Source organism: Rhinatrema bivittatum, chromosome 7 (assembly GCF_901001135.1).
Source record: "Rhinatrema bivittatum chromosome 7, aRhiBiv1.1, whole genome shotgun sequence".
Classification (NCBI taxonomy): domain Eukaryota; kingdom Metazoa; phylum Chordata; class Amphibia; order Gymnophiona; family Rhinatrematidae; genus Rhinatrema; species Rhinatrema bivittatum.
In genome coordinates this window covers 122,813,973-122,840,876 of record NC_042621.1, presented here as the reverse complement: position 1 = coordinate 122,840,876, position 26,904 = coordinate 122,813,973, and the positions used below count along the sequence as shown (strand labels likewise).

At 44.5% G+C, this 26,904-nt stretch overlaps 1 protein-coding gene and 1 long non-coding RNA gene across 3 annotated transcripts in view; one reads left to right on the top strand and one right to left on the bottom strand.

Annotated features, from left to right (window-relative positions):
• The window catches only part of LOC115095428, a 306,111-nt gene that overhangs the window by 84,979 nt on the left and 194,228 nt on the right, over window positions 1-26,904 (top strand). The window lies entirely within an intron of this gene.
• Window positions 7,654-26,904, bottom strand: part of ADAMTS14 (ADAM metallopeptidase with thrombospondin type 1 motif 14) — a 314,376-nt gene continuing 295,125 nt past the window's right edge. For both annotated transcript variants that reach the window (XM_029609051.1, XM_029609052.1), the window contains exons 20-22: window positions 21,504-21,633; window positions 18,929-19,042; window positions 7,654-11,739 (exon numbers count right to left, since the gene is read on the bottom strand). In XM_029609051.1, the coding sequence (XP_029464911.1) occupies window positions 11,141-11,739; window positions 18,929-19,042; window positions 21,504-21,633 (843 nt within the window). In that variant the 3' untranslated portion in view covers window positions 7,654-11,140. The remainder of the gene's footprint in view (window positions 11,740-18,928; window positions 19,043-21,503; window positions 21,634-26,904) is intronic.

Here is a 26,904-nt window from a genome sequence, read left to right as displayed (position 1 = left end):
TCATAGTAAGAGGAAATCGGCAGGTTGTTTTGGGGATGTCTCACTGGTCAGAACTGTTGACACCAACTCCCCTTGCCTTTTCCCTTTCTCAGGGCTTCAGTGGGAAGAAAGACAATGAAGATTAGCAAAGATGGAAGCACTGAAGTAGGCCCTTCTTCAAGTGTCAAAACTGCAGTGACAGACAGGCTTGCTACAGACTGCAGCAGTAAGGGCTTTTTCAGGTAATCTACAGAACATTCTAGTAGCAGTGATAGAGAGTGATGGGGAAGAGAAAAATTTGAATACCTACGTAAGATGATCAAATTTGAGTTTGCTAAAGCTGTGAACCTAATCATTTTCCATTTGGGGTACACATTTTAGCCGTTCACAGATAAACTGCAACTGCCCTGGTTCTAATACATATGGGCCCAATATTGAAAGCGTGTTTAGCGCTAGATAGCCAGATGAGTAGGCCACTCTTTAAAAAATGTACTCTCAATGTATGAATACAGCATGAGTAGCTCAAAAGGGAACTCAGGGATGGAGATTTTTTCAAAGCAGAAGGTGGCCCATAATGATAGGTGCACAATTTTTCTTCCAAAAAAATCTACAGCAATATCACAAATAGTACCTAGTAGCAAAAAAAAGAAAGAAAGGAGATCTAGGAATAAGTCCCTACGAAGGGGTATAAACAAGAATACCTTAAGGGGCCGGATCCAGAGATCTGGCCCGGTTTATCTTAAGCCCAGAGAACAGGGAATCCTGGTGTGGGAGGAGGCCTCTGGGAATGTATGTCTAGCCAGATCCAAGAGGGAACAGGAGGCCCCTGGAGAAACAGGAGTAAACTTAGGAAAGTCCTAGACTGAGAGACTGTAAGTTGTGATCATGCCTCTTTGTTTATAAGCTATGAAGATATGCAGTTTTCCTGTTGTGAATAAAAAATAGTTCATGAATATCCAGCCAGAGCCTAGCCTGCATCTATTCTCTGGCCATTCTGAGTGCACATGCTGTCACATATGGGGGTAGATTTTAAAAATGAGCGCGATCGCGTACTTTTGTTCGCGCAGCAGGCGCAAACAAAAGTACGCTGGATTTTATAAGATACGTGCATAGCCGCGCGTATCTTATAAAATCCTGGATCGGCATGCGCAAGGCTGCCGATTTTGGGCAGCCTGCGCACGCCGAGCCACGCAGCCTGCCTCCGTTCCCTCGGAGGGAACTTTCTTTCGCCTTCCCCTCACCTTCCCCTCCCTTCCCCTCCCTTCCCCTACCTAACCCACCCCCCCGGCCCTATCTAAATCCCCCCCCTTACCTTTGTCCCTCAATTTACGCCTGCTAGAAGCAGACGTAAATCTACGTGCGCCAGCGGACTGCTGGCGCGCCGTCATCCGACCCGGGGGCTGGTCCGGAGGCCTCGACCACGCCCCCGGTCCCGCCGCGTCCCGCCCCCGAAACGCCGTGTCATTCGGCCCCACCCCCGACACGCCCCCTTAAAAAAAACCCCGGGACTTACGCGCGTCCCGGGGCTCTGCGCGTGCCGGCGGCCTATGCAAAATAGGCGCACCGGCGCGCGAGGGCCCTGCTCGCGTAAATCCGGGCGGATTTACGCGAGCAGGGCATTTAAAATCCGCCCGCTGGTGTCTGAGCTAAGCTTGCACAGACAGATACCCACGCCAAACAGAAGACATTTTTTTTTCTTTTTCCTTTTTCCTGGGGCCCAGAGATAGCGGCTACCCAGGAGAGAGAGATTTAAACAGGCCAAGGAGAGTGCCTCCACCTGCAGAGAGGAAATTAATAATGTCAGTGCCGAACAGGCAGGATTTGGTTTTCAAGAAAAAAGAAAAGAAGATTTCTTGTGTAGATGCTGGGGAGCAGTGCAGAGCTTTCATGGATTAACTGGGCAACTAGAAGCAATAAGCCAACATGGAGCAGATGATACAAAGTCTTGGCGGAGGGCCAGCAGCAGCTCCAGAAAATTATTCAAAATCTATATGAACAGTTCACCCAGCTGCAAGCTGCCACAAAGCAGATGAATCCTCGCTAAGATGAAGGCAGGGGAGGACTCGGAGATCTTGAGAAGCTTCAAAAGGACCGTCCACATCATGTGTTGGCCAGAAGCTAACTGGAAGCAGCCTTTCAAATAGCCAGTCTGGAGGTAAAGGCCACTATCCTAGAAAGGGCAGGATATATTCTTCTGACAACAGTTTGGGTGAGACGTGATACAGCCTGGGAAAAGTCCCTAAAACCTATTCTACCAACTGAAAGACCCCGGGTGGAAATAGCTGCAAAGAGGAAAAAAATGGCCTTGAAGTAGTCAAACAGGTGTTTCTGGAACAGTTCCTAGATGTGCTCGACCAGCCCATGTAGAATTGGGTCTGTTGGCACCCCAGGCTCACTTTGCAAAAAGCATTAGAAGTGGAAGATGTCTTCCACCAGGCCCAATTAATGCCTGATGTAATGTGGAGAATAAAAACACAGCCCACACAGGATCCATGGTGCAGTAATGAAAGTGGAGGCCCCAGCAGTGACTCTACGAAGAGGACAATTTGGGGTATGGATCCAGCAAACAAACACACACTCTCTGCTTGCTTCAACTGTGGAAGGAGAGGTCACTTGGCCAGAGTCTGCTGGTGTGATTGCAACGAAAGGATTGATGTCAACATGGTGACACAGATGGCACTAGACACTAAAGTACAGGTAGACAAAGAAAAGTCTCCAAAGCAAGGTCGATCCTGAAGTTCAAAGAAAAAAGGAGTTTCGGAAGGACTGGTACACCCCAGTAATAAAAGTATAGGTACGTTCTCCTTCTGGCCCTTTGTGCGGGGAGTGGACATGAGGGAGAATGCTGCCCATATGGAGAAGAAGAAAATGAAGAGGCCTTAGTAGGAACGGGTAAAGTTAAATGGGAACCAGCACTTTGGGCAGGCTCAGAGGATTACACAGCTGAAGAACGCCTATGGCCTGGACATAAAGTGGGAGCATAAGCTAGCAGAGCAGTGCAAGAAGGAACAGGATGCAGAGGGTGGCCCCCAGCATGAGAATGAAAAGTGGAAATGGAATGGGGGAACACTTTCACAAAACTTCAAGGCTGTAACTTGGTGGACATCCCACATTGGGAACTTAAGGAACTTGTGATCCAAGTGGAGCTAGATGACGTTCTCACCCAAGCCCTGGTAGACTCAGGATGTAGTAAAAGACACTTGTTCAAAAGGACTTGATCAAGAGAGAGAGGATATTAGTGAGAAGTAGAAGGTGATGCTGATCTATATATTTGGTGACAGATGGCAATATACCAGTAGTCAGATCCTGCTGACCATGCCAGCAGACAAACTATTACTTCCCGGGCTTCTTTATCCAGTGGTTTTACGGCATGACTGCCCCCAGTTTAAAACCCTGTGGGGTCAGTTTATGGGCAGTCAAGCCAGATTGGAACAGCAGGCACCCCATGAACCCCGGAGCGGCTTCCCAAATGATTTGGAGAGGGAAAACCTTAAACGGATTAAGCAGCCCCAGCATAGGACAGGGAGTGAAGAGAAAAACAGGGGTCTTCTTAGGTGTATGCCCTTAGTAAGAACAATTGCTCAATCTAAGCTGAGAGGGAGGATGTGTGAAGGGGTATACACAAGAAAACCCCAGAACACATTAAGGGATAAGATCCAGAGATGTGGCCTGGTCCACCTTAAACCCGGACAACAGAGAATCCTGGTCCGGGAGGTCTCGGGGCAGGTATATATCTAGCCATGCCCAGAAGGGAAGAAGAGGTCCCAGGGAAACAGGAGGAACCTTAAAAAAGGCCCAGACTGAGAGACTGTCAGTTATGATATTGCTGCTTTGTTTCTAAGCTGCAAAGATATGCAGAGTTGTTTTTCTGCTGTGAAATAATAAAAGTTTATGAATATCCAGCGAGAGCCTGGCCTGCACCTATTCTCTGGCCATACTGAGTGGACACATTGCCACAGTCCCAAAGATGAAACAATCTGAGGAATCTATCTAGTGCTACTGCTTCAGACTTTGCAAGAGATTTCTGAAAATGCAAAATGGGTTAAGTCATGAGGACTAGATTTAGCTGAGGTTCTGATCGAATCCTACCTCTAAAAATCTAGCCCTAGAACTCAGGACTGATGCAAGAATATTTGGTGCCCTAGGCGAAGCTTCTGTCATGACCCTCCTCCTTCCCAATTTATCTATTGGCAGCAGATTCAGCACAGCGCTCCCTTCTTTGGCAGTATTGGCTTTCCCTTTCTGGCCTTATGCTGGTGGGATTTTGCCAGCCCCAAAAGTTTGCACTCTAGGCAACCACCTAGTTTGCCATATCAGAAGCACCGGCTCTGCATGAGCTTGCAGCCTTCTTTGGCGAGTAGAAAGCACGAAAACTCTTGGTCTGTCGGTCAATCTTTATATTTTTCAGAGCCAGAGTGGCACATATGGGGAGGAGGGGGATAAATGGTGGACTAGAGCTGTGCTGAAGTGATCTCTAGCTTGACTTTCCCTGATCTTTTCCTTGAACTCTCTTTCTTTCCTTGTCTACTAATTGTTCATGCACTTCTGTGCTCTCCTACTACCAGCTCGCTGACGGTCTGGAGAAACACTCACACATAAAGATATCTGAATATTGCCCAGACTCTTGGCACCCACACACACCCTTTCCAAAAGTTTGCACTTCAGTACTTTCAGTCTAAGCCCTTAGCTTTTTATCCTTCCTAATAATGATAGCTTGGCTCCACATTCATTCAAATAGGATTTCTATGCACTTGGGGACCTGTGTGCTAACTTGTGCTAAATTTACAGCCTGTGTTAGACAACGTGCTATGTACTTAGGTCAAAATGCAATGAGTAGTGCCAACTAATGCACCTGGGTTAAAAATAACATAGTTGTGTTCATTTTCGCAGTGACTACGTATGTAACCAGGAGGGTAACAAACTGATTAGCTATTACTCCACTATTTACTGACCTGCAGTAAAATTAATCACAAATGCACTCTTTGGGTGACTTTATCACAAGGTCCCTAGCTATAGTTAAATGGTGCACTGAACCTGCAGACTAATTTACACAGTATTGGGGGGGGGGGGGGGGGGGGACAGTGTTCTGGGCTTAACTCTCTCTTCCCCTGACATGTATCCCTGTCGAATTCCCCCAAGAAACGATACTTTCATTGACATTACCCCCTTTCTGACACCCCCTCAGCACCCTAGCTCCCCAACCCCCAGGCCAGCCAGAAAGAGAAGAATCCCTTACTTCCTGCTGGCTTGATATCCTGATTTCTCATGGCACCACTTAGAAGCACCTCAAACTTTGAGCTGCACACGCGGTTCAAAGTGCACTACCCCTTAGCAGTGCTATTGCAGATCAGGATTCCAAGCCAGAAAGAGGTAAGAGACGCTCCTCCCATTGGTTGCCTTAGGGGACTAAGGCAGGGGATTGTTGCGGTGCCCTGGGAGGTGGGGAATGGGAATCAGAAATGGAGGAGTGCATGCTGGGAAAGGAATTGTGACTTAGAAAATGAAGGCAGGTATTAGAAACAGGGAGCGTAGCAGGACAGATAATCAGAAATTGGGGGAAGAAACAGTGGCAGGGTATGGAGGAATGTCCCTGTACCAGGCCACGAGCCCAGCAGAGACATTTTCCTTGTGCTTATTGGCCTGAATTGTCAGGACCAGCTAGCACAGGGTATGGGGGATAGAGGGCTACATTCAGTTTAACATGGCCCTCTTAGCAGTGCTAACATTTCAGATTAACATGGGGTTTATTTATTATTCACCGGGTCAGAAAGCATGGATGCAGCCTCCTCTGGGGTAGTTAGCCTGGCAGCACAATTCTAATGCCCGAACCGCATGAAAGTTTTTATAGAGGAGAAGGAACAATATACTATTACTCAATTACAGTTGTGCAAGCCTAGACTTGCTCAAAGTCACACAGGGGGGTCCTGGTACTGCTGGTTTAGAACTGAGGCACAGGGAGGATAAAATGACTTGTCCAAGACCACAAAATGACTCAAGGGATGTAAACTCGCATTCAGAATTCTCTCGATGCTTGAACTTCTGAAATGCTGGAGGGATGCACCAGAAGTTCTCGGTGCTCTGAAGAAATGGTTTGACACTAATGGAAAACGCTGTCAGCTTTCAGATTGCAAAGGGTGCAGTGGTAATAACAGGACCTGTGATTCAGGCAGTTAAAGAAAAGATGGACAGGCCTTGCTGCAAGCTTTCCTTCACAGCCGCCAACCCAAAGAGTCCCAATGAACTGAGAAAAGTCCTCCTGAAACAGGTCACAAATTGGCTAGGTGAAATCGGCAAGCCAGGTCATATGATTAGAGGAAGTACGACATATTTCAGAAATATAGTTAAGGAGTAATAGGTCATCAGAATAGAAGAGCAGTAGGAGAATGTTTGTCGCTCTGAGGAAAAATTCGGCTCTTTCCAACCTTCACTCTTTACATATTACAGGAAAGGAGCATTCTGATGGGACTGTGGGCAGTTCCCTGCAATACAGTCCCTTATATTTTACTGAAACACATGAATGGAAGGGCTGTGTCACACACAAATGGTAGTTCTTCCAGTTTTTACATGACAATGCATCTAAAACCTCACCAAATCCATCATTCATTCATGTAGTAAAGGTCGGGGGAGGGGGGGTGTCTCATAATGTCTTGTACCTGGACCCTCTTCAGCATGAGATCATTCCCGTTAAAGCAGAAATATCACCCTGGGAAGTAGGTTAATTCCTTGCAAAGGTGACTGTGAAATGAGAAACGTTCTCACCTTCACCTATGGATCTGCTGAGATCCCGCACACCAGCCACTATCTCCCGGTGACGGACCTGTATTCTAGGAAAATTCGGTGTGGCTCTATTACCAAAACAACTTACATTATCCAGAGCTCCACAGCCATTCCTTTATACATGGTATACACAGAGCCAGCTCTAGCTAAATGATGCCATGGGTGAAAATTGTCAATGGCATTAGGGATGTGAATCAGTACCAGACTCGTTTCCGGTATGGATTTCGGGTAAAAACTGCGGGAAATCTTCGTTCCCGTGATTCTTACCCATTTTAATCAGCTGTGTCGTGCCGAAAAATAACAAAACACCCCAACCCTTTAAATTTAATTCTTTTGCATCCCCCCCCCCCCCCCAAATTTTTAAAGTACCTGGTGGTCCAGCGGGGGTCCTGGGAGCGATCTTCCGCGCTTGGGCCGTCAGCTGCCACTAATCAAAATGACGCCGATGGCCCTTTGCCCTTAGCATGTGACAGGGTATCCATGCCATTGGTAGGAGCACAGGGGCCCCCCTGAATTCTGACAAGTTTGAAAATATCTTCCGATATTTTCAATCATCAGAAAAACGATTCACATCCCTATAATGGCATCCCCCATTCAGATATTCTCTCTCTCCTTCCCTGTCTCCCTCCAGGCATTCTCCCCCCTTTTCCCCTCTGTCCCTCCATTCTCTCTTCTTCTCTCTTCCCATCCTGGGTCTTCTCCCTCTAGCTTGGATCCTCCTCTCTCCCACTTCATGTCTCCATCTCAAGTCCTCGCTTCCTCTCCCTCCCTACTACACCATGCTATCCCACCCCATGTACAGTCTCGCCAACCCCCACAACACCCTAGATAGGTCTCTTTCTTCTTGAAGCTCCCACCCCCAAAATACCACCCACCATGCAGGTCTACCTCTTCCTGTCCCCTCTACCATTCCATGTGTAGTCTCTTTCCCTCTCCATGCCACCCACCGCCCCACATGATGCAAGTCTCCTCTCCCTGTTCAAACATGCGTAAATCCACTTTGAAAATTGTCTCACCAAATCTACCCTGCACAAGTTACACCTATTATTTGGTGTGCATAACATTTTCCTGAAAATATACCCACATGTGGTTGAATTTTACAAAGGATGCCCCTAAGTTCAAACTCTGCCCCCAACCCCTCTCCAGAACACCTTCACTCAGTCCTGGTAAACCTATGTATGAACAGGACACATCCACGCTCGTTTTACTCGCATGTCAGGTGGGTAATTTTGTTCAAGGCCACTTCTGCATGTAAAACACTGCCTTATGCTCAGAAGTCCCTTTGAAAATGACCCTCTCTAGGTATTGGCTATAGAAAAGATTTAATAAATCAGATGTGACAGGTGCTATGCAAGAATGGCTTTGGTACACGAAATTTGCAGTTGTTAAAACTAAAAGAGCTACTAAAGAGAAGTCACCAGTAACTTGTAATCTAAATGCCTGGCAAAATAAGGAATTGTAGCAGACAATTAGAGGTAGATATTCAGTGCCACTTAGATAAGTTTCAGATAACCAATGGTTAGCCAGCTAAGTGGTGGTGGTGGGGGGAGGGTCAAGGGTATAATGGGGAGGAGTTGAATTAGAAATATTATCAGCTAGTGGTATTGACATAGGGCATCTCATAAGCCAACTGAAGCAACATCACTTGCTTTCACTAATGGCCTCTCATAGTTGCATTGTGGCTCCTCATTTGAATACTATGTGTGAATTACCATATTATGGGTCCAGTTTACTAAAGGCTTTCTCCCACTATGTGTCTATGGGAAACATGCTTAGTAAATGGACACTCTATTGGCAATGACTCATGGATCTATTGCTATAGAAGACCCAGTGGCAGCAATTCTCAGGTTCCCCACGCTGGTTGCACTCAAGCAAGCTCAGGTTAAAAGGGAAATTCCCTGTGGAATTTCTGTTTGAAAATCCAGTTGGCAAAATCTGTGGTGCCTTGCACCTGCTACTTGTGTGGGTCAGGTGGGTGGGAAAAAGTATGTGTGAGATATCTGTAGGAACTTTCACTCCCCCGACCTTTCTCCATTCTCAGAAAGGATCCCTTTTCCCCATGGGTAAAAGAATACCTGCTGTGAAAAGTAATGCATATGTTTTTACTGGCACTGAGGGTGGCCTTTTTTTAAAAGCCCGTTTTATGTGGGTAAACTGTTTCCTAGCAAAAAAAAAAAAAAAAAAATTGGAAAATTGCCCTCATAAAGGCCGCCTATCAGAATTCTCATTGATTATAAGTGAGACAGCTGCTTCTGTCTGACAAAAATATGTTAGTTATGAAAACTTCTTATTTTACTGGAAAGTAGAGAGAATAAATCCTGCACCAAATTAAGTTCATATAACAGATAAAGGATATTTTATCTTTATGGCAAAGAGGCATTTAATGTTTATATGCACCTTTTCACTACTATTGTGTTATAGCAGGTCTTTATATGTTATAACTGGGCAGTAGAGCCCTGGAAAGTAATAACTTACACTTTCATTTAAAAATGGATTTTAAAGAGAGCAAACCCATAGCACCTAAAATATCTGCAGGACCAGGCTGGTTGTCCATCACATCTGCAGCTAGTTCTGGCTCTTTGCATCCTATCACACCAGTGGAAAGAACTGACATATGATACTGGAAGCCAGTGCGCCAGCTATAGCTGTGAAATACAGCTGGCTGGGCCCTATGAAGCTTGTACTTGCCATGTTTAAGCTACATAAATAATCTGTTTAAAATTATAAATTATTACTGGGCGGCAGACAGCACTGGGTAAGTGGTCAGAGAATCTCCGGACAGGTAATATGCACAATGCACATTTACACAGCGACATCACTTAAAGTTAGTTTCTGGTAATTGACTCTAACTGATGCTAATTCAGCTACCATTTGCCACTTCCTGAAGACCACTACTGTGAGACGTTCTACCCCGCAAGCTTACTAACTATATATGCTTCCCTCTTTCAGCCTTGCATCCATATCAGATGATAGCACCTGCTCTTGAAAGATCATATACGACTTCATTTTTGGATTATTCTTACATTGGTCCAATAAAAGGTTTTACAACCTACAAAGAATCCAGTTTTCTTGAGGATCAATACAGCTACTAAAACGCTATGGTTTAAGCTGCAGATAGCTTTTGCTTTCAGCCTACCCCACAGAAGGCATTTTAGAGATGAATCACTACTGACTGGGCTGCATAATCTCGTGGGAGCCAGTGTGGTGAGCCTGATGGCTGAGCTATACAGCACAGGAGGCCCAGGCTGCTGGGGCTGACAGATATGCCACAGACGTCAAGGGCGTGGGCTCGGGGGAGGGCTAATAGTCACATACAGCAAGCATAATTCTTGCTGGTTTGGAGCAATAATACTGGGATTTGGATTTGAAGAGTGGCTTCCCTTCCAGCCCTCAATCAACAGGGGGCCTTTGACTACTTGGTATATTGTTAGACAAGAGAGGGAAAAGTGATTTTAAAAGACCCCCTCCAACCCCCCAAACTACAGGATTGAACAGGGACAGCTTATGTTTTTAGGCTAACAATTATTTCAGTGAGTGTTCCCATCTTACCAAAATGCCTTGACACCATTTCTGGATTAGAAATTGAATGGGTTATGTCGAGTGGAGGCTGCCTAACATGTCAGATATCTCTAGAAAAGTGAAGTAGAGCAGCCTGCAGGCACCCGTGCAAAGCTGCAATTTTTTAAATGCCCTGTACAGTTTCTGTCCCAGCTCTTTCAAGCAAGCAGGGCAGCTGTAAGTTTGCACCCCCACCTCCCCCAGATCAGCTCATGCCCTACTGTGCATTCTGTTTTACTCGGGCTGGCCCAGGGAAGGAGGTGCTCAGGACCCGTTTTCAGAACCTGGGGCTGATACCAGGACAGTTATCACTGAAAGGATAAAAATGTATATGCAGGCAGCACCTTTCCGACCAAGAATTCCCAGTTTTTCCCCATAAATGTTTATATTCAACTTCAGCACCATTTTCATTGGGGATTACAAGTCCCCCACAGTGTTTTGTAGCTCAGACACAGCACCATTTGGATGGAAAAGCTGAGGTGAGAGGTCGAGAAATGCTCATTTTGCTTCTGTTTTGTGTTTTGCTCTTTGCAACGTGTTGGTGGTAGCACCTTTACGACAACATCGAATGTTAAATTGCACTGTGGGGCTGCAGTTATCTCAATGCTCAGGAGCCTTCCTTTTTTTTTTTTTTTCAGAACAGCAACCCCTGCAGTTTTTTTTGTTGGTTTTTTTTTTTTTTTTTTTAAATTAAAAAGTGCTTCAGCCAAAAATAAAAAAAGATCCATTAAAAATTAAAGCTGTCCCTCTGTTGACGTAAATATGAAAACTGCTCAGCCTAGAAGACACTATGAAAGTCAGGAAACCTTTGCTGAGAACGTAAAACTCATGTCACCACAGGGGAGGTTCGGAGATTGGTGCCCGGCTGGGGGCCAGCCTCCCCCCCGCTTCGCTGCATTTGGGGATGTGGCGAAGTTGTCCTGCCTGTGCTTGCCGGCAGAGGTTTTATTCTCCCCTGGTAAGACGCGCCATCTGAGAATTCATTAGTGTTCCACCCTGCTGCCGCCGTTGATGTGGCCGGTGGCTGGCTGTGAGGTAGTCTGGCTGTCCCGGCTGAAGAGGTATCGTCGCTCTTAGACCACGCTTTGGAAGTGACCGAAATCATCTCCTTGGTAGTGGACTCTCCAGGATCGCTCTGAAGGCCGTGAATAAGCTGTGACTGTGTACAAGCCACAGCATCCTGCGCCAGGAGCATGCTGGGAGCGGTGGGAAGATCGGGCGTAGGTGGCATGAGGGTGGGCAGCACTGCCCCCTTTGAAGATCGGGTTTCTGAAGCAGCTTGCTCTGTGTTTGGTGGCAGATTGGTGCCTGGGTTCTTTTTGCCACAGGACTCACAGCAGAGTTTGTTGTAGCCAGGGATAGAGCAGTAGCGAGCAAGGACTTCCATCTGGCAGAATATGGATTTATCTCCCAGACAGGGTTCCTCTGCAAAAAGAAATAAGTAAATCAATACAAGATAACCAATAATGCCTAGAAACTACTAATATATGAATCCGATAGGAAGTTAGCTGGTGAAATCCAGGATTCTGTGTGTTATAGGTGCCCTTTGCCTGCACGGTCAAGTGACTGCTTTCACCAGACTGAAGATATTCTCAAGTGTGTTTTACAATTGCAAGCATGTATTATGAAATTCCAAAAGGAGTTGTATAGTACAGTGGGTGAAGTTCTTTTGTGCACAAAAGTGGAGTCTGAGGGTGATCATATCTGAGGATCTTAAGTTGGCCAAATAGGTAGACAAGGTGACAGCAAAAGCCAGAAGGATGTGTGGGTGCACAGGGAGAGGAAAAGCCAGCAGGAAAAAGATGATAATGCTTTTATATGTCTCTGGTGTGACCTTATTTGGGGTATTGTGTACAATTCTAGAGACTTTCAAAAGGGTTGCCAACTGATTGCAGATTTTCAGGACAGGTTGAGCCAGTCCTGAGCTTACCCCACTGCATGCATGGACCTGCATGCTTTTCTTAGGGAATATAATAGGAAAGCAGATCCAGAAGTCCTAGCATGCAGTGGGGTAAAAGCAGACTTAGATGCACCTGCCCTGAAAATCAGGAGCCAGTTGGCAAGCCTAACCTTCTAAAGGATATAAACTGAAGGTCAGCTACTAAAATGGTCAATAGTCTTCATAAAAAAGCATATGGGGACAAACCTTCACATGTATACCCTGGAGGAAAGATGGGAAATGGGAGATATGACAGAGACACACAGCAGGTGGACCTCTTTCAACAGAAATGTGGCTCTGAAAAAAGGGTCATGAGATGAGGGTGAAAGGGGGTAGACTCAGGAATAATCTCTTCTTTACTGAAAGGGTGGAGGATGCATGGAACAGCCTCCCTGTGGAGCTGGTGGAGATGAAGCCTGTATGACTGTCTGGAGGAGTAGGTTAGAGCAGCAGGCTGAGAACCCGGAAAGCCAGCTTTCAAAACCTGCTGATGCTCCTTGCAATCTTTGGCAAGCCACTTCACCCTCCATCGCCTCAGGTGCAAACTCACAGGCTGATGCAGTAATCTGGATGTTAAACTGGCACAGGCCAAACGCACATTTTAACTTGGGAAGAGGGGAATGGAGATATTCGTGAATTGCATAAGTGGAGCAGCCACCGCTATCACTGATAAATACTGATTTATCAGGTTATCTGGCAGTGGAAAGCTCTGACAATGAAGTACTTATCCGGCTAAGTAGTGGCAAGCTGCCAAATAGCCGACAGCTACTGCCACTTACCCAGATAAGTCAGTAATTATCCAGTTAAGTGGCAGAGGCTGCCAGCACTTACCTGGAGAGTTTGACTTTTTTTTTTTTTTGACTTTTTTTTTCTATTTTATTCATAGCGCTCAAAACTTTACTCCAGCCCTGACCCAGGAGTTAAGTGTCCAGCACTAAGAAAGGCGGGCTGGCCGGATGCTGTCTCTCCACATTGGGAAATATAGATTAATGCCCTCATTTGCATGGGATTTTCATGTGAGGGCGCTAAGCAATATTTTCATTTAATAACGCACATTTTCTGCGCGCAAAACTCTCTGCTGCATCGGCAGTAAGTTTTATGCCCAGAAAATGCGCATTCAAGTGCAGACAGACAGGTGCGTTCAACTAAATGCACCTTTCTGCATTGGCCTGTTAGATTGTAAGCTCTTTGGGGACAGAGAAGTGCCTACAGACCCTGAATGTAACTCGCCTTGCGCTAACAATGAAAAGGCAAGCGCTAATCTAAAAAAAAATAAATCAGAATTGAAGAAAACATGGGACAAGCACAGAGAATCTCTGAGGAATAGGAAGGGACAATAAAGCTGAACAGGAGATATGGATGGTACACTGGAGGGCCCATATGGTCTTCATCTGCCATCATTTTCTATGCTTCAGGGCTGCACATTGTTCTGGTATATCATTTTGTTTACATGTTAACTTTAACAGGGAAGATAATCCAAGACCATAACATGGGCCCTAGAAGGGAGGGAGTTGGGTTCTGACCCTTAAAAATCATGGACAGGATGGACATCCACATCTACTATCCCAAGAGAAGGCCCTGTCCAGATAATTATGTGATGGACTGAACTCCCAGTCACATCCTTGCTAATCTCAAGGGAGATGGGCTTCAGATTAGCAACTGATATCACCATGGCGTTGACATGCCCCTCTTACAGTCAGTCCTGCCTAGGCATAACAAAATGATGCAGTCCGCTACCTAGCTGGAGATTGTAGGCCCGATATCAAGCGCTGGCTGGTTAAGTAACTTAGCCGAATAAGACTTATCTGGCTAAGTTACAAGGGATATTCAGCGGCATGGCTATGCCGCTGAATATCTGCATATATCTCGCTACTTAGCTGGATAGGTTATATCCAGCTAAGTCAGACCAGCTCTGTGCCTGGTCTAACTTATCCAATTAGCTTAACCAAGTAAGAGCGAATATCACTACTTATCCGGTTAAGTTAACCGGATAAGTATTGCCTCCCTGATCCGCTCACTGCCCGTCTACAATCTGACCAGCTAAAAGCAGACTGCTAGATAGCCAGATAAGTCCTACGTATCTGGCTATTGAGTGCTGAATGCACTTTCAATATCGAGCCCTGTGTGTTTTGTCGCCTCATTAACAGGTCAGTTGGGATTAAAAGAAACAAAACATTGGGTGGATTTTCTATGGGCTTGAGTCTGCTCTCTTGCAATCCAAACAATGGAGAACTGTGTCATCCTTATAAGCATGTGGCCTAGGGAAAATGTTAGTAGGTTGATTGACTGATTAAGCTGGAAAACTGTCACTATCTTAGTCAGAAACTTGGAATATGTGCTTGTGTGCAGACTACTATCTTATTATGGTGAATCCTAGTATAAAGTGGATATGTCACTAGGGCTTGGAGATCATTGACGTTATGAGCTGATGGGACCATCATCAAAAAAGGGACCTTCTAGAATATATACTTATGATCACAAGTTCAGAGACTGAAAAGAGATTTTCATCAGCTGGACTGGAATCACATCGATGACACAGTGAGAAATGTAATGGGAGGTTTCAGCTGAAGAGAGCCAACATGACTCTGACAAGGCTGAACAGGAACAGGGTTTCCTTCTACATATTGGTGATATGCGCCAATTGACATACTGTAATTGGTTGGTTTTCAGACTGAAGAGATGTAGAAGGTATTTAAATAGTTGTTGTGTGGGGCAGGAGAATGGACCTAGAGCCCTGCCCTCACAATAGATGGCAAACCTCCTCCATTTTAACCATAAGACCTTCTAATTGATTCTTTTCTAGAAACCAGAAGGACTTGGGTTACTTCATTAGAAAAAAATGAGAAATCAAATTACATCCCTTTAACATCCAGGCCACAGGAGCTAGGGATTGGATGTTGGAGCAGTAAAATGATACCCCTTGAAACAGCCATCTTAGACAAGTGCTCAAGGAGCCAAGTCATTCTTGGTGCCAACAGAGACATATCAGTTGGTAGGTCACAACATACCCGTTGGTGTCAAGGACACAACGCTCAAACCTTAGTGCCAATAGTGCATAGAGTATAACCCTTTTTCACTCAGTGTTGAATAATGCAGAAATTAACAATGGGGTAGACCTCATAGGAGACTATATAGACTGATAGTCCCATCAAGGAACAACTCAAAAGCATCAGGATGGCCCTGGGAAGATTGGCGCAGAGCAGCCCCTGTTTGAGAGACAAAGTTAACCTTCAGGCATGCCCACTTCAGATCATGTGGATCCTCCAGCATGTTCAGGCTCTTGGAACTGTGTGGCAAGTTAAACCAACATGGAATCTCTATACAAGATTTAGAGCGAAGGATATCTTCCATGTGTACTTCTCAGAATTTGAAGCCACTGGCCCACTTCTCTCACTTCATGACAAAAACTGATGCCATGCAATCAAGACAAAAAAAGTTTCTTTGGAGAAATAATGCCTGTAAAAGAAAAAGCAGTCATAGGTCTGTACAATGCCCCATTTCCTGCTGAAAAGTCAGTGGTGGGTGGCAATTTGGCAGAAAGTCGAAAAAGAAAATAAAACTTGTAAAAGGATGAAAATCTGACTATGGAAATGAGAGTATAAAATAATATAATTTCCTACTTAGGCAAGAGGAAAAGCAAGAAGGCTGAACTGAAAACCGTGGTGCCTGTAGGAATTAATCTAACTGGGCCAGTAGAAAAAATAAAAATGAGATCAGCAGTGAGGCCACTGCAGCATGGGAAGTCCCACACATGTGCAGAAAAGATTTCTAGTATTTTCCAGAAAGTTCTGGAATTGTATTGGTGCCATAAGTGGTTACATGGCTCATTTGTATGACATGGTATAATTGTTCATCTTCTGGCAATGATCCTTATGGCATTTTGGGAGAGGGATATTGGCCCTGTAGTTTGGCAGTCATGCTGTTTCCCTCTGTGTGCTGGTGGACTCTATGTCCTGCCATATCCTTTATTTCTATGTAAATCTGGATGCCACATGGAGCTGACTGATCTCAGTTGGCCAAGAATGACACCTCAGGCCTTAGCCTCCCAGGAGGAATATCAGAAGAATGAGGAGAATGGCTGGGAAAGTACCTACAAAGACTACACAGCACTAAATATCTGCAACAAAAAAGTCTCACTGCAATAGGGTGGGCGTTATAGAATAATAATGTTTATATCATGGTGGCATACTTCATAAATATTCCAGTTGATAGCATTTTCACCAGAGATGCAATGAAAATCAATGCACAGTACTAGTGCTAGAATGGTTTAGTAGTTAGCTAATCCCTTTAAAAAGAATTACATATATATATATACACACATACATACATACACACACATACATATCAGGTTTCACCAAAAAAATCTAAACAATTTTATGTTGGTTCAATTTAGGGATGTGCCTTGTATGTAGAGAGATTTTGGGCAGTGGGGTTCCAGTTCCCTAAATAAAACAAAATACGTAGTGGCAGTAGCCTTCATTTTACCAGGTTTTGCTTTTATTATTATGGGGTTATAGCTCACCTGTTTTACTTAAAGAGGCAGTTCAATTCTAAAAATACAAATGTTGCTTTATTTTTTTTTTTTTTTGCCCCTTACTATAAATTGAGATCACTGAATTTCTGTAAATAGAAGAAAAAATAATAACATTTGTTTAGAAAGCAAGTATGTGCCACCTCATAGAGTCTGGTTAGGTTTAGGGGATGGCCTGTCCTTCCTGACTTGCTGCATGGATGTCTCCATAGGAAACAAAAGATGGAGGAACTGTTGCTACAAGCCAAGCAAATCTGGTTGTAGCCGACTGTTCACGGAACCTAGTGCGGCTCTTTAGCAAGCATTTATAAAATTACTTTCTATTGTTCTTTTTTTTTTTCTGGCTTGAGCATCAGAAATACAATACAAATATTGATACCATACAAGAAATCTATTTATCCCTATTAGATAAACAGATTTGCTGCAAGGAACCAAAGGAAAGAAACATATCATATTGCTAACCCTCAGTATAAAGTTACTCTGCAAAAGGAATGTGTGACTTCTGCTATACGGTCACATTTTTGGTTACTCTGGATCTTCTTAAGAACAAAATCTTGTTGACCACTCAAGTGAAAAATACACCTTGGGTGCAAGTATGCACTAATGCATAATAATGTCTCCACTCGACTGACATCTTATTTTTGTACTGCACTTACATCATACCAATAAGGACTAACAAATAGATCCCGTAAACAAAGCAAAGGGAATTCATGAGAAAGAAGAAACACTGTCTACTAGGAGTTGTCTCTTTGGATTTTACAGCTGTTAAATAAAAAATGCTTTTTCATAAAGTGATTGTTTTGGGTTACTGGAAACTATTTGCACATCTGCCTGTTTTTTCTGCATTCCAGCTGTTCTTCAACTGGTGCGGCAGAATTGGTTGCCAAATGCATACATATATGAGGGTATGCAGATATGCAAGTTTATGAAAGAAGTCGTGCTTGTGTGCAGATAGGGCCTGGAAGTGAAGTGTATTCCCATTTTTTGGTAAACTATTATGGGCTTTAAGTTTTTTACATTTTTAACTATCCTTCCAACGTAACACTTCTAGGACAGCTAAATTTAACATAAACATGTTTGGGTTAGGCTGTAACCTTTACATTATTCACTTGAAGATAAAATACAAATTACATTGGGGTAGATTTTACAAATCTTCGCGCACCAGGCGCGAACAAAAGTACGCGGGATTTTATAAGATACGTGTGTAGCCGCACGTATCTTATAAAATCCGGGGTTGGCGCGCGCAAGGGCGTGCACATTTGTGCACCTTGCGCGCGCTGAGCCCTGCACGCGCTGCCCATTCCCTCCGAGGCCGCTCCAAAATCGGAGAAGCCTCGGAGGGAACTTTCCATTCACCCCCCCCCCGCACCTTCCCCTCCCTTCCCCTACCTAACCCATCCCCCGGCCCTATCCAAACCCCCTCCCTACCTTTATCTTAAAAGTTACTACTGCCTCCGGGCAGTAGTAACTTACGTACGCCGGCGCAGCAGGCCCCGACACAGGCCGCTGTGTCGGGGCACTCGGCCACGCCCCAGACCGCCCACACGCCCCCAAACACGCCCCCGATCCTAAACCATGCCCCTGGCCATGCCCCTGGCTGCCCCTTTTTGCAAGACCCGGGACTTATGCGCGCCCGGGGCTTGCACGCGCCACCGAGCCTATGCAAAATAGGCTCAGCGCATGCAGGGGGGATTTAAAAGTGTTACGTGCGTACCTTATGCGCGTAACCCTTTTAAAATCTGGCCCTTAATGTTCAGCCCCTGAACATCTAAAGCACAGATTTTATTCATGTTATGAACCCACTACTCCTCATGTGATGAGATACCTTTTATGGCAATCAGAATGGCACACAAGAAATTAATGCAGCTGGAGGACACTTCCGTTCTGTGTCTCCTTCCCCACAGAATGCCTGCATGCAGCATACATATCTCATCCTGTAAAAGAATGCACCATGCATATGACACCATGCATTTCTACAGGGCTTAATACTTTGATGCCTGCAGACCAGGTTTTTTGCAGGCGTGCATTTGTCACTAATGGCAGGAGCTCAGAACTTGCAGACTCTAAAGGGTTAGTGTGTCACTGTTTTAGTAATATATGAGTCACCAATGTCACTCAGTTTTCTGGTTCTGGTGGCAACTTACTGGGCGAGATCTTGCTGATGGCATTCTTTGGGTCACTTGGAGGCGCCACCCACTGTACTTTTGGTGTGATGACTTCGCTGGTATCTGCATTTGAGGCAAGACTCGATGACTTTCCTGAGAATGAGTCGAACAAGAAATGGCTAAGAAGGGTGAAAAGAATATATTGCTGTAATCTCTACAGAGAATGTTGCAGCACAGCAGAGGAAGCTGGAGGTATTTGATGGTGGTGGAGCTAATAGAGTTGATACCATTTTTGAAAGAAGAAGGGTTATGCTTTGATGTAACCTGCCTTTGCAGAAGTGAGGGAAGTTAGCATATCCAATGGCTTAGAGCAAGGGTTGCTAATTCTGAACCTCGAGAATCACAAACAGGTCTGATTTTCAAGATATCCACAATGGATATGCATGAGATGGATTTTGATACAATGGAGACAGAGCATATAAATAAACCTATCTCATGCATATTCATTGTGGATATCCTGAAAACATGGCCTGCTTGTGGCTCTCGAGGACTGGAGTTGGCCACTCCTGGCTTACAGGTTAATGCCAAGTTGGAGACCTGGGTTCAACTCCCTATCCCAGCAGACTTTTCTTGTATAGACTTTCAATGAGAAGCAAAATACAAGAGACAGAAAGTGGAAATTTTACCCCCTGACTATTTTTCCCAGGTGTAAAGGTATAGGGAATATGATTATCAAACTGAAGAACTTCTACAAAAGAGTAGAAGTCAAAATTAGTTCCAGAAGAATGTTTTGTTATTGGAATTGGGAGTTGGGAGTTGGAGTTGGAGTTGGAAGAACTCTTGTGATCCCTCAGTTCTAATTCTGGCTCTGCTGTGGACTTTCACTGCTATCTTTGTCTCCTTGTGCTGATTTAGGAATTTAAATTGAGAAATAATAATATTATTATTATTTCTTTTTTATAATATTATTTTTTTTTATAATATTATTTATAATATTATTTTTATATTATATATAAATATATATAAATATAAATATTATTTCTTTTTTATAATATTATTTTTTATAATATTATTTATAATATTTTTTATATTATATATAAATATATATAAATATTAATATTATTTTAATATTTATAATATTATTTTTTATAATTTTTTTAATAATTTTTTTTATATTATCTTTTTTATAATATTATTATTATATTATTACAGGTGCATCGGTATATAAAAGGTAAAAATAAATAAATAAATAAATAAATATTAATATTTTTATTTGCCCTCCAAAGATGTCACACAAGGATGCAGGTCATATTGTAGTACATTTCACTCCAAAGGTGGCTGGAGTACAATTAATATAAAATGTGTTATACAAATACAAATAATGAATGAATTACTTTCCATCAGTTAACTGGAAAGGTTGCTGGACTGATAGCAGTGATAACCAAAGTTCTCCATGTATGCACAGAACAATAAAGTTACAGCATAGGTAGTAAGTGTGCAAACTTTCAAAATTTGCCTCGCTAATGAGTAAAGCATTTCATCACTGGTCTAGATGGAAAATCTCTAAGAGTACAAGGGTAATTTAGCTTTTTTGCCCATTTAACTTGTGGCATCTTTGGTATGTATGCCAATGCTAGGGCTTATTATTTCCAATTCTCAAAGTGCCACTTTAAGATATGCAAACACTCTGCATGCCTGTGCCAATCCTCTAGCTCTACAGATGAAAGGCTCTGAATATTTGTGCCTGTACTGCAGAACTTCCAGTTTATTGTATGGTTTAGTCGGTGTACATCCATGCTTATAAACAAAGAAAGGCCTCTCCAAGAAATGACAAGAAAATAGAAAAGGAAGAAATAGACTGGAGTGCTGAGAAAATGCTTTGGGGCGGATTTTCAAAATTCCGCGAATAGCTTACTTTTGTTTGCGCTCCAGGCGCAAACAAAAGTAAGCTGGATTTTAGTAGATACGCGCGGAGCCGCGCGTATCTACTAAAAAACCTGGGTCGGCGCGCGCAAGGCTATCAATTTTGTATAGCCGGCGCGCGCCGAGCCGCGCGGCCTACCCCCGTTCCCTCCGAGGCCGCTCCGAAATCGGAGCGGCCTCGGAGGGAATCCTCTAACGCCCTCCCCTAACCTTCCCCTCCCTTCCTCTACGTAACCCACCCGCCCGGCCCTGTCTAACCCCCCCCCCTTACCTTTGTTGGGGGATTTACGCCTCCCTCCGGGAGGCGTAAATCCCCGCGTGCCAGCGGGCCTCCTCCGCGCCGGGCCGCGACCTGGGGGCGGGTACGGAGGGCGCAGCCACGCCCCCGGACCACCCAGGGCCGTAGCCACGCCCCCCGTACCCGCCCCCAAAAAGCTGCCGACACGCCCCCAAAACGGCGCGCCGACAGGGACCGCCCCCCGACACGCCCCCGACACGCCCCCCTCGGAGAACCCCGGGACTTCCGCGAGTCCCGGGGCTCTGCGCGCGCCGGTGGGCCTATGTAAAATAGGCCCACCGGCGCGCAGGGCCCTGCTCGCGTAAATCCAGGCGGATTTACGAGAGCAGGGCTCTGAAAATCCGCCCCTTTCTGTTCCCAAGTGCCTTACTGTGACGTTTTTAAATTCCTTACCTGGGCAGGGTACCATCTTGCAGGGTTGAATGGTGTCTGGTTTCTCACTGTCACACTGCCCAATGCTGTTATCACTGGCCTTGCATAGCACCTGTCGCTGCTGGATGCCCTCACCACAGCTGGATGAACACTGTGCCAACCAGTAAAAAAGAACATCAACATATCCATCAATCCCAAAATTCAACTAGTGAAAAACAACATCAACACATCTATCAGTCCCAACAATCAATCCATAAGAAATACTATCATCACATTCATCAAACTAACCAATTAGAAATACCATCAATGCTTTAATTAGTCCTTATAACCAATCAATGAGGAACAATCTCAAAAATTCCATTAGTTCCAACAAGCAACTAATGAGAAGTAACAACTCCATCAATTTCAACAAGCAATCAGTAAGAAATCAAATGAAGTAATCCATCAGGCTCAACTACCAACAAATAAGAAATACCATCAACACATTTATTTAAACTGGCTTATCCATGATTTTCTAGAATGACTGGAGAGGGATACTAATTGGAGCTACTTAGTGCAATTTATTTATTATTTGAATCTATTGTATTGTGATGCTTTTGTTTTATATGTCTATATTTGGTTATTGTTATAGAAGATTTTTATGTTTTTACTGTAATCTGCCCAGAACAATAAAAATTGCATGAGGCAGAATATTCCTTTTTTAAATAAATAAAATAGACACATTTATTAGTACCAAGAAGCAACCAGTTAAAATAGCACATTTATCAGTCTCAACTACTGACAAATGAGAAATATTATCAACAAGTCTATTCATCCCAATGTTTGGACCAGTTGGCAATAGTGATCATAATATAATCAAATTTAACATACCTGGAGGGAGAACACTAAAGATATCTACTGCAATAGCATTTAAATTTCAAAAGAGCGGACTATAATAAAATGAGAAAAACAGAAGGGAAAAACCAGAAAGGAGTAGCTGCAAATATTTATATCACACATGAATGTTGTTTAAAAATACCATCTTGGAAGTCCAAATCACATTTAAAAAGGTGTAAGAAAAGGCCAAATGGCTGCTGACTTGGTTAAAAGGTGAGGTGAGAGAGGTTATCCTAGCCAAAAGAACATATTTCAAAAAATAGAAAAAGGGATCCAAATGAAGATAACAGGAAACAGCATAAGCACTAACAAGTTTGATGCAAAGCATTGATAAGGAAGGTAAGATAGAATTTGAAAAGAAGCTTGCTGTGGAAGCAAAAATGCATAATAAAAACCTTTTCAGGTACATTTTAAAGAAGAAACCTGTGAGGGAGTCAGTTGGACCATTAGATGATCGAGGGTAAAAGGGACACTAAAAGAGGACAAGGCCATAGCAGACTGACTAAATGAATTCTTTGCTTCAGTTTTTACTGAAGAAGATGTAAAGGAGATACCCATGCAAGAAGTGATATTTAAAGGTGATGATTCAGAGGAACTAAAACAAATCTCAGTGAACCTGGAAGATGTTATAAGAAAAATTGACAGAGTAAATAGTAGCAAATCACTTGGACAAGGTGGTATATATCCCAGAGTACTGAAAGAACTGAAAAATGAAACTGCAATCCTACTATTAGTAATTTGTAAACTAACATTGAAATCAGCTATGGTACCTGATGTTTTGAGAGTAGCCAATGTAATGCCAACTTTTAAAAAGGATTCTGGGTTGATCCAATAAATTTCAGACTGGGAAACCTGATGTCAGTACTGGGCAAAATGGTTGAAACTATTATAGAGAAATGTGCTGAACATATAGATAGTCATAGTTTAATGGGACAAAGCAAACATGGATTTAGTTAAGGGAAATCTTGCCTCACCAATCTGTTACATTTTTTGAGGGTGTGAATAAACATGTGGCTAAAGGTGAGCCAGAAGATATAATGTATCTGGATTTTCTGAAAGCATTTGACAAAATACCTCATGAGAGACTCTTGAGGAAATTAAAAAGTCATGAGATAGGAAGCAATGTTCTATTATGGATTGAGAACTGGTTAAAAAATAGAAAACAGAGTATAGGGATAAATGGTCGGTTTTCTCAATGGAGAAAGGTGAATAGTGAAGTGGCCTAGGGATCTATACTGGGACCACTGCTTTTTAACATATTTATAAATGACCTAGAAATGGAAACAGTGCTTGAAGCAGGTATAAAGTTGCACGCGCCGCCCCGGCATCCCCTGGCACAGGCCGCAGTGCCAGGGGACTCGGGACCGCCCTCCCGGCCCGCCCCCGGACCCAGCCCGGACCGCCCCCTGCCCCTGGACACACACCCCAGACACGCCCCTCCCACCCCTTTTAGGAAGCCCCGGGACTTACGCGCATCCCGGGGCTTTGTGCGCGTCGGCGGCCTATGCAAAATAGGCGTGCCAGCGCGCAAGTGCCCTGCGCGCGTAAATCCGGGAGGATATACGCGCGCAGGGGTTTTAAAATCTACCCCACTAAGTTTAAATCCTCTGCTCAGTGTGTGGCAGTAGCCAAGAAGTCAAACAGAATTCTAGGAGTTATTAGGAAAGGAATGGAGAATAAAACAGAGAATATAATAACTAGAGATGTGAATCGGAACCGGAATCGGTTCGGATTCCGGTTCCAATTCACATGTGGGTTTTTTTCCAACGGGCCCGATCGAGGTTTTGTTTATCGGCTGTGCCAGAGCCGATAAACAAAAAATCCACCCGACCGTTTAAAACTATTCCCTTTGCTTCCCCCACCCTCCCGACCCCCCCAAAATATTTTACAGGTACCTGGTGGTCCAGTGGGGGTCCCGGGAGCAAACTCCCGCTCTTGGGCCGTCGGCTGCCACTAATAAAAATGGCGCCGATGGCCTTTGCCCTTACCATGTGACAGGGTATCCGTACCCTGTCACATGGAGGGAGCACTGGATGGCCAGCGCCATCGTTAAAAATGGCATGGGCCATCCAGTGCTCCTACCATGTGACAGGGGCCGGCCAATGGCACGGATACCCTGTCACATGGTAAGGGCAAAGGGCCATCGGCGTCATTTTGATTAGTGGCAGCCGACAGCCCGGGAGCGGGAGATCGCTCCCGGGACCCCCACTGGACCACCAGGTACCTGTAAAATGTTTTTGGGGGGGTCGGGAGGCTGGGGGAAGCAAAGGGATTAGTTTTAAAGGGTCGGGGTGGGTTTAGGGGTTATTTTTGTGTGCCGTTTTTCCCACCCTCCCCCAAAATGATAAGAGAACCCCCACGATCAATATCGTGGGGTTTTCCTATCGTTTCGGGGGAGTCCCCGATTTCTGACGATTTTGAAAATATCGACGATATTTTCAATCGTCTGAAGCCCGATTCACATCCCTAATAATAACACCTCTGATCACTCCATGGTGCGACTGAATTTGAGAATTGTGTGCAATTGTGGTCATTGCATCTCAAAAAGATATAGCAGAATTTTAAAAAGTATAGAGAAGGGTGACCAAAATGATAAAGAGGATGGAATGAGGTTAGGACTCTTCAGCTTGGAGAAGAGGTGGCTGAGAGGAGACATGACAGAGGTCTATAAAATAATGAGTAGAATGGAACGAGCATGGCACTAAACCTTCAGCCAACAGGGGACCCCCTTCAGTCTTGTTTAAAGCTTCAGAAAGTGCTAAAAAATAAAATAAGAAAATGTAACGAACCCAACACTGCGGGGTGGTGGGCGAGTTTTGTGAGGACTAACATCCTGCTGTCCTGTGAGAAAACCTGTTACAGGTAAGCAACATTTGCTTTCTCACAGGACAAGCAGGATGGTAGTCCTCATATATGGGTGAGTACCGAGCTGAGGATGTCCAAGAAATGCACCAAATGTACTCAAGATGTGCAATAGGCACAAGGACGGGGGTGGAATTTGGTAGAGGGCATCCTGAACCCTAACGGGCAGGCGGAAGGGGGTTGGTATGTCAAGTTGTAGAAAGGTTGCGCAAGACAGACTGGTCGAAGATGGAATCTTGTCTTCCGGCCTTGTCTAAGCAATAATGGGCTGTAAGGGTATGGAGGGAACTCCAGGTAGCAGCCCTGCAAATGTCAGGAAGCGGCACCGAGCGTAGGTGTGCTACTGAAGTCGCCATGGCCCTCACAGAGTGTGCTTTAACACAGTCTTGAAGTGGAATACCTGCTTGTTGATAACAAAAGGATATGCAGTCCGCTAACCAGGAAGAGAGAGTCTGCTTACCCATAGGCTGTCCCAATTTGATGGAATGGAAAGAGACAAACAATTGAGTGCTTTTCCTGTGGGCAGCTGTACGGTCTAGATAGAATGCTAGAGCCCGTTTACAGTCAAGGGTAGGCAGAGCCTGTTCTCCCAAATTGGAGTGGGGCCTGGGAAAGAAGGTCTGCAGTATAATGGATTGATTAATGTGAAACTCCGATATTACCTTAGGTAAGAACTTAGGGTGAGTGCAGAGTACTGCCCGGTCCTGCAGAAGTTTAGTGTAAGGCGGATAGGTAACTAGGGCCTGTAACTCACTAACTCTGCGAGCAGATGTTATTGCAAAAAGAAAAATAATTTTCCATGTGAGATAGCGAAGATCACAGGATTGGAGAGGCTCGAATGGTGGTTTCATGAGCTGCCCCCAAAACCAGATGGAGGTCCCAAGAAGGGGCCGGAGGGCTCAGAGGAGGCTTGAGGTGAAGCAAGCCCTTCAGAAAACGTGTTATGAGGGGTTGTACTGAAATAGGAACGTCCCCGATACCTTTATGAAAGGCAGCCACCGCACTGACATGCATTCTGATAGAGGAAGTTTTTAGACCTGATTCTGATAAGTGCCAGAGATAGTCTAGAAACTACATGGTGGAACAGGTAAAGGGATCATGAGATTGAGAAGAACACCATGATTTAAACCTGTTCCATTTGTAAAGAAAAGATTTTCTTGTGGAAGGCTTCCGTGAAGCAACGAGGACATGGGAAACAAGCTTCGAAAGATTAAGTGGCTGAAGAATTACCTTTCAACATCCAGGCCATCAGGGATAAGGCCTGGAGATTGGGGTGGCGTAGGCACCCGTCCTTCTGAGTGATCAGGAGCGGATCCTTTCCCAAAGGAATGTGCCTGCGAATGGAGAGGTCCTGAAATATTGGAAACCACACTTGGCAAGCCCAGTGAGGTGCTAGAAGGATCATGCTTCCCTTGGCCCGACATAACTTCACGAGAGTCTTCGAGAGAAGTGGAAGTGGAGGGAATGCATATTGGAGATCGGTTGCCCAAGAGAGGGAGAATGCATCTCTTGGCTGACAGTGTTGGCTGCGAGTGAGAGAAAAAAAGTTCTCTGCTTTGTGGTTTTGAGGTGACGCAAAGAGGTCTATGTGAGGATAACTCCAATGTTGGAATATTGAGTCCGCCTCCGTGGGGTTGAGGGACCACTCGTGCGGTTGAAAGGCGCGACTCAGCTTGTCTACCAA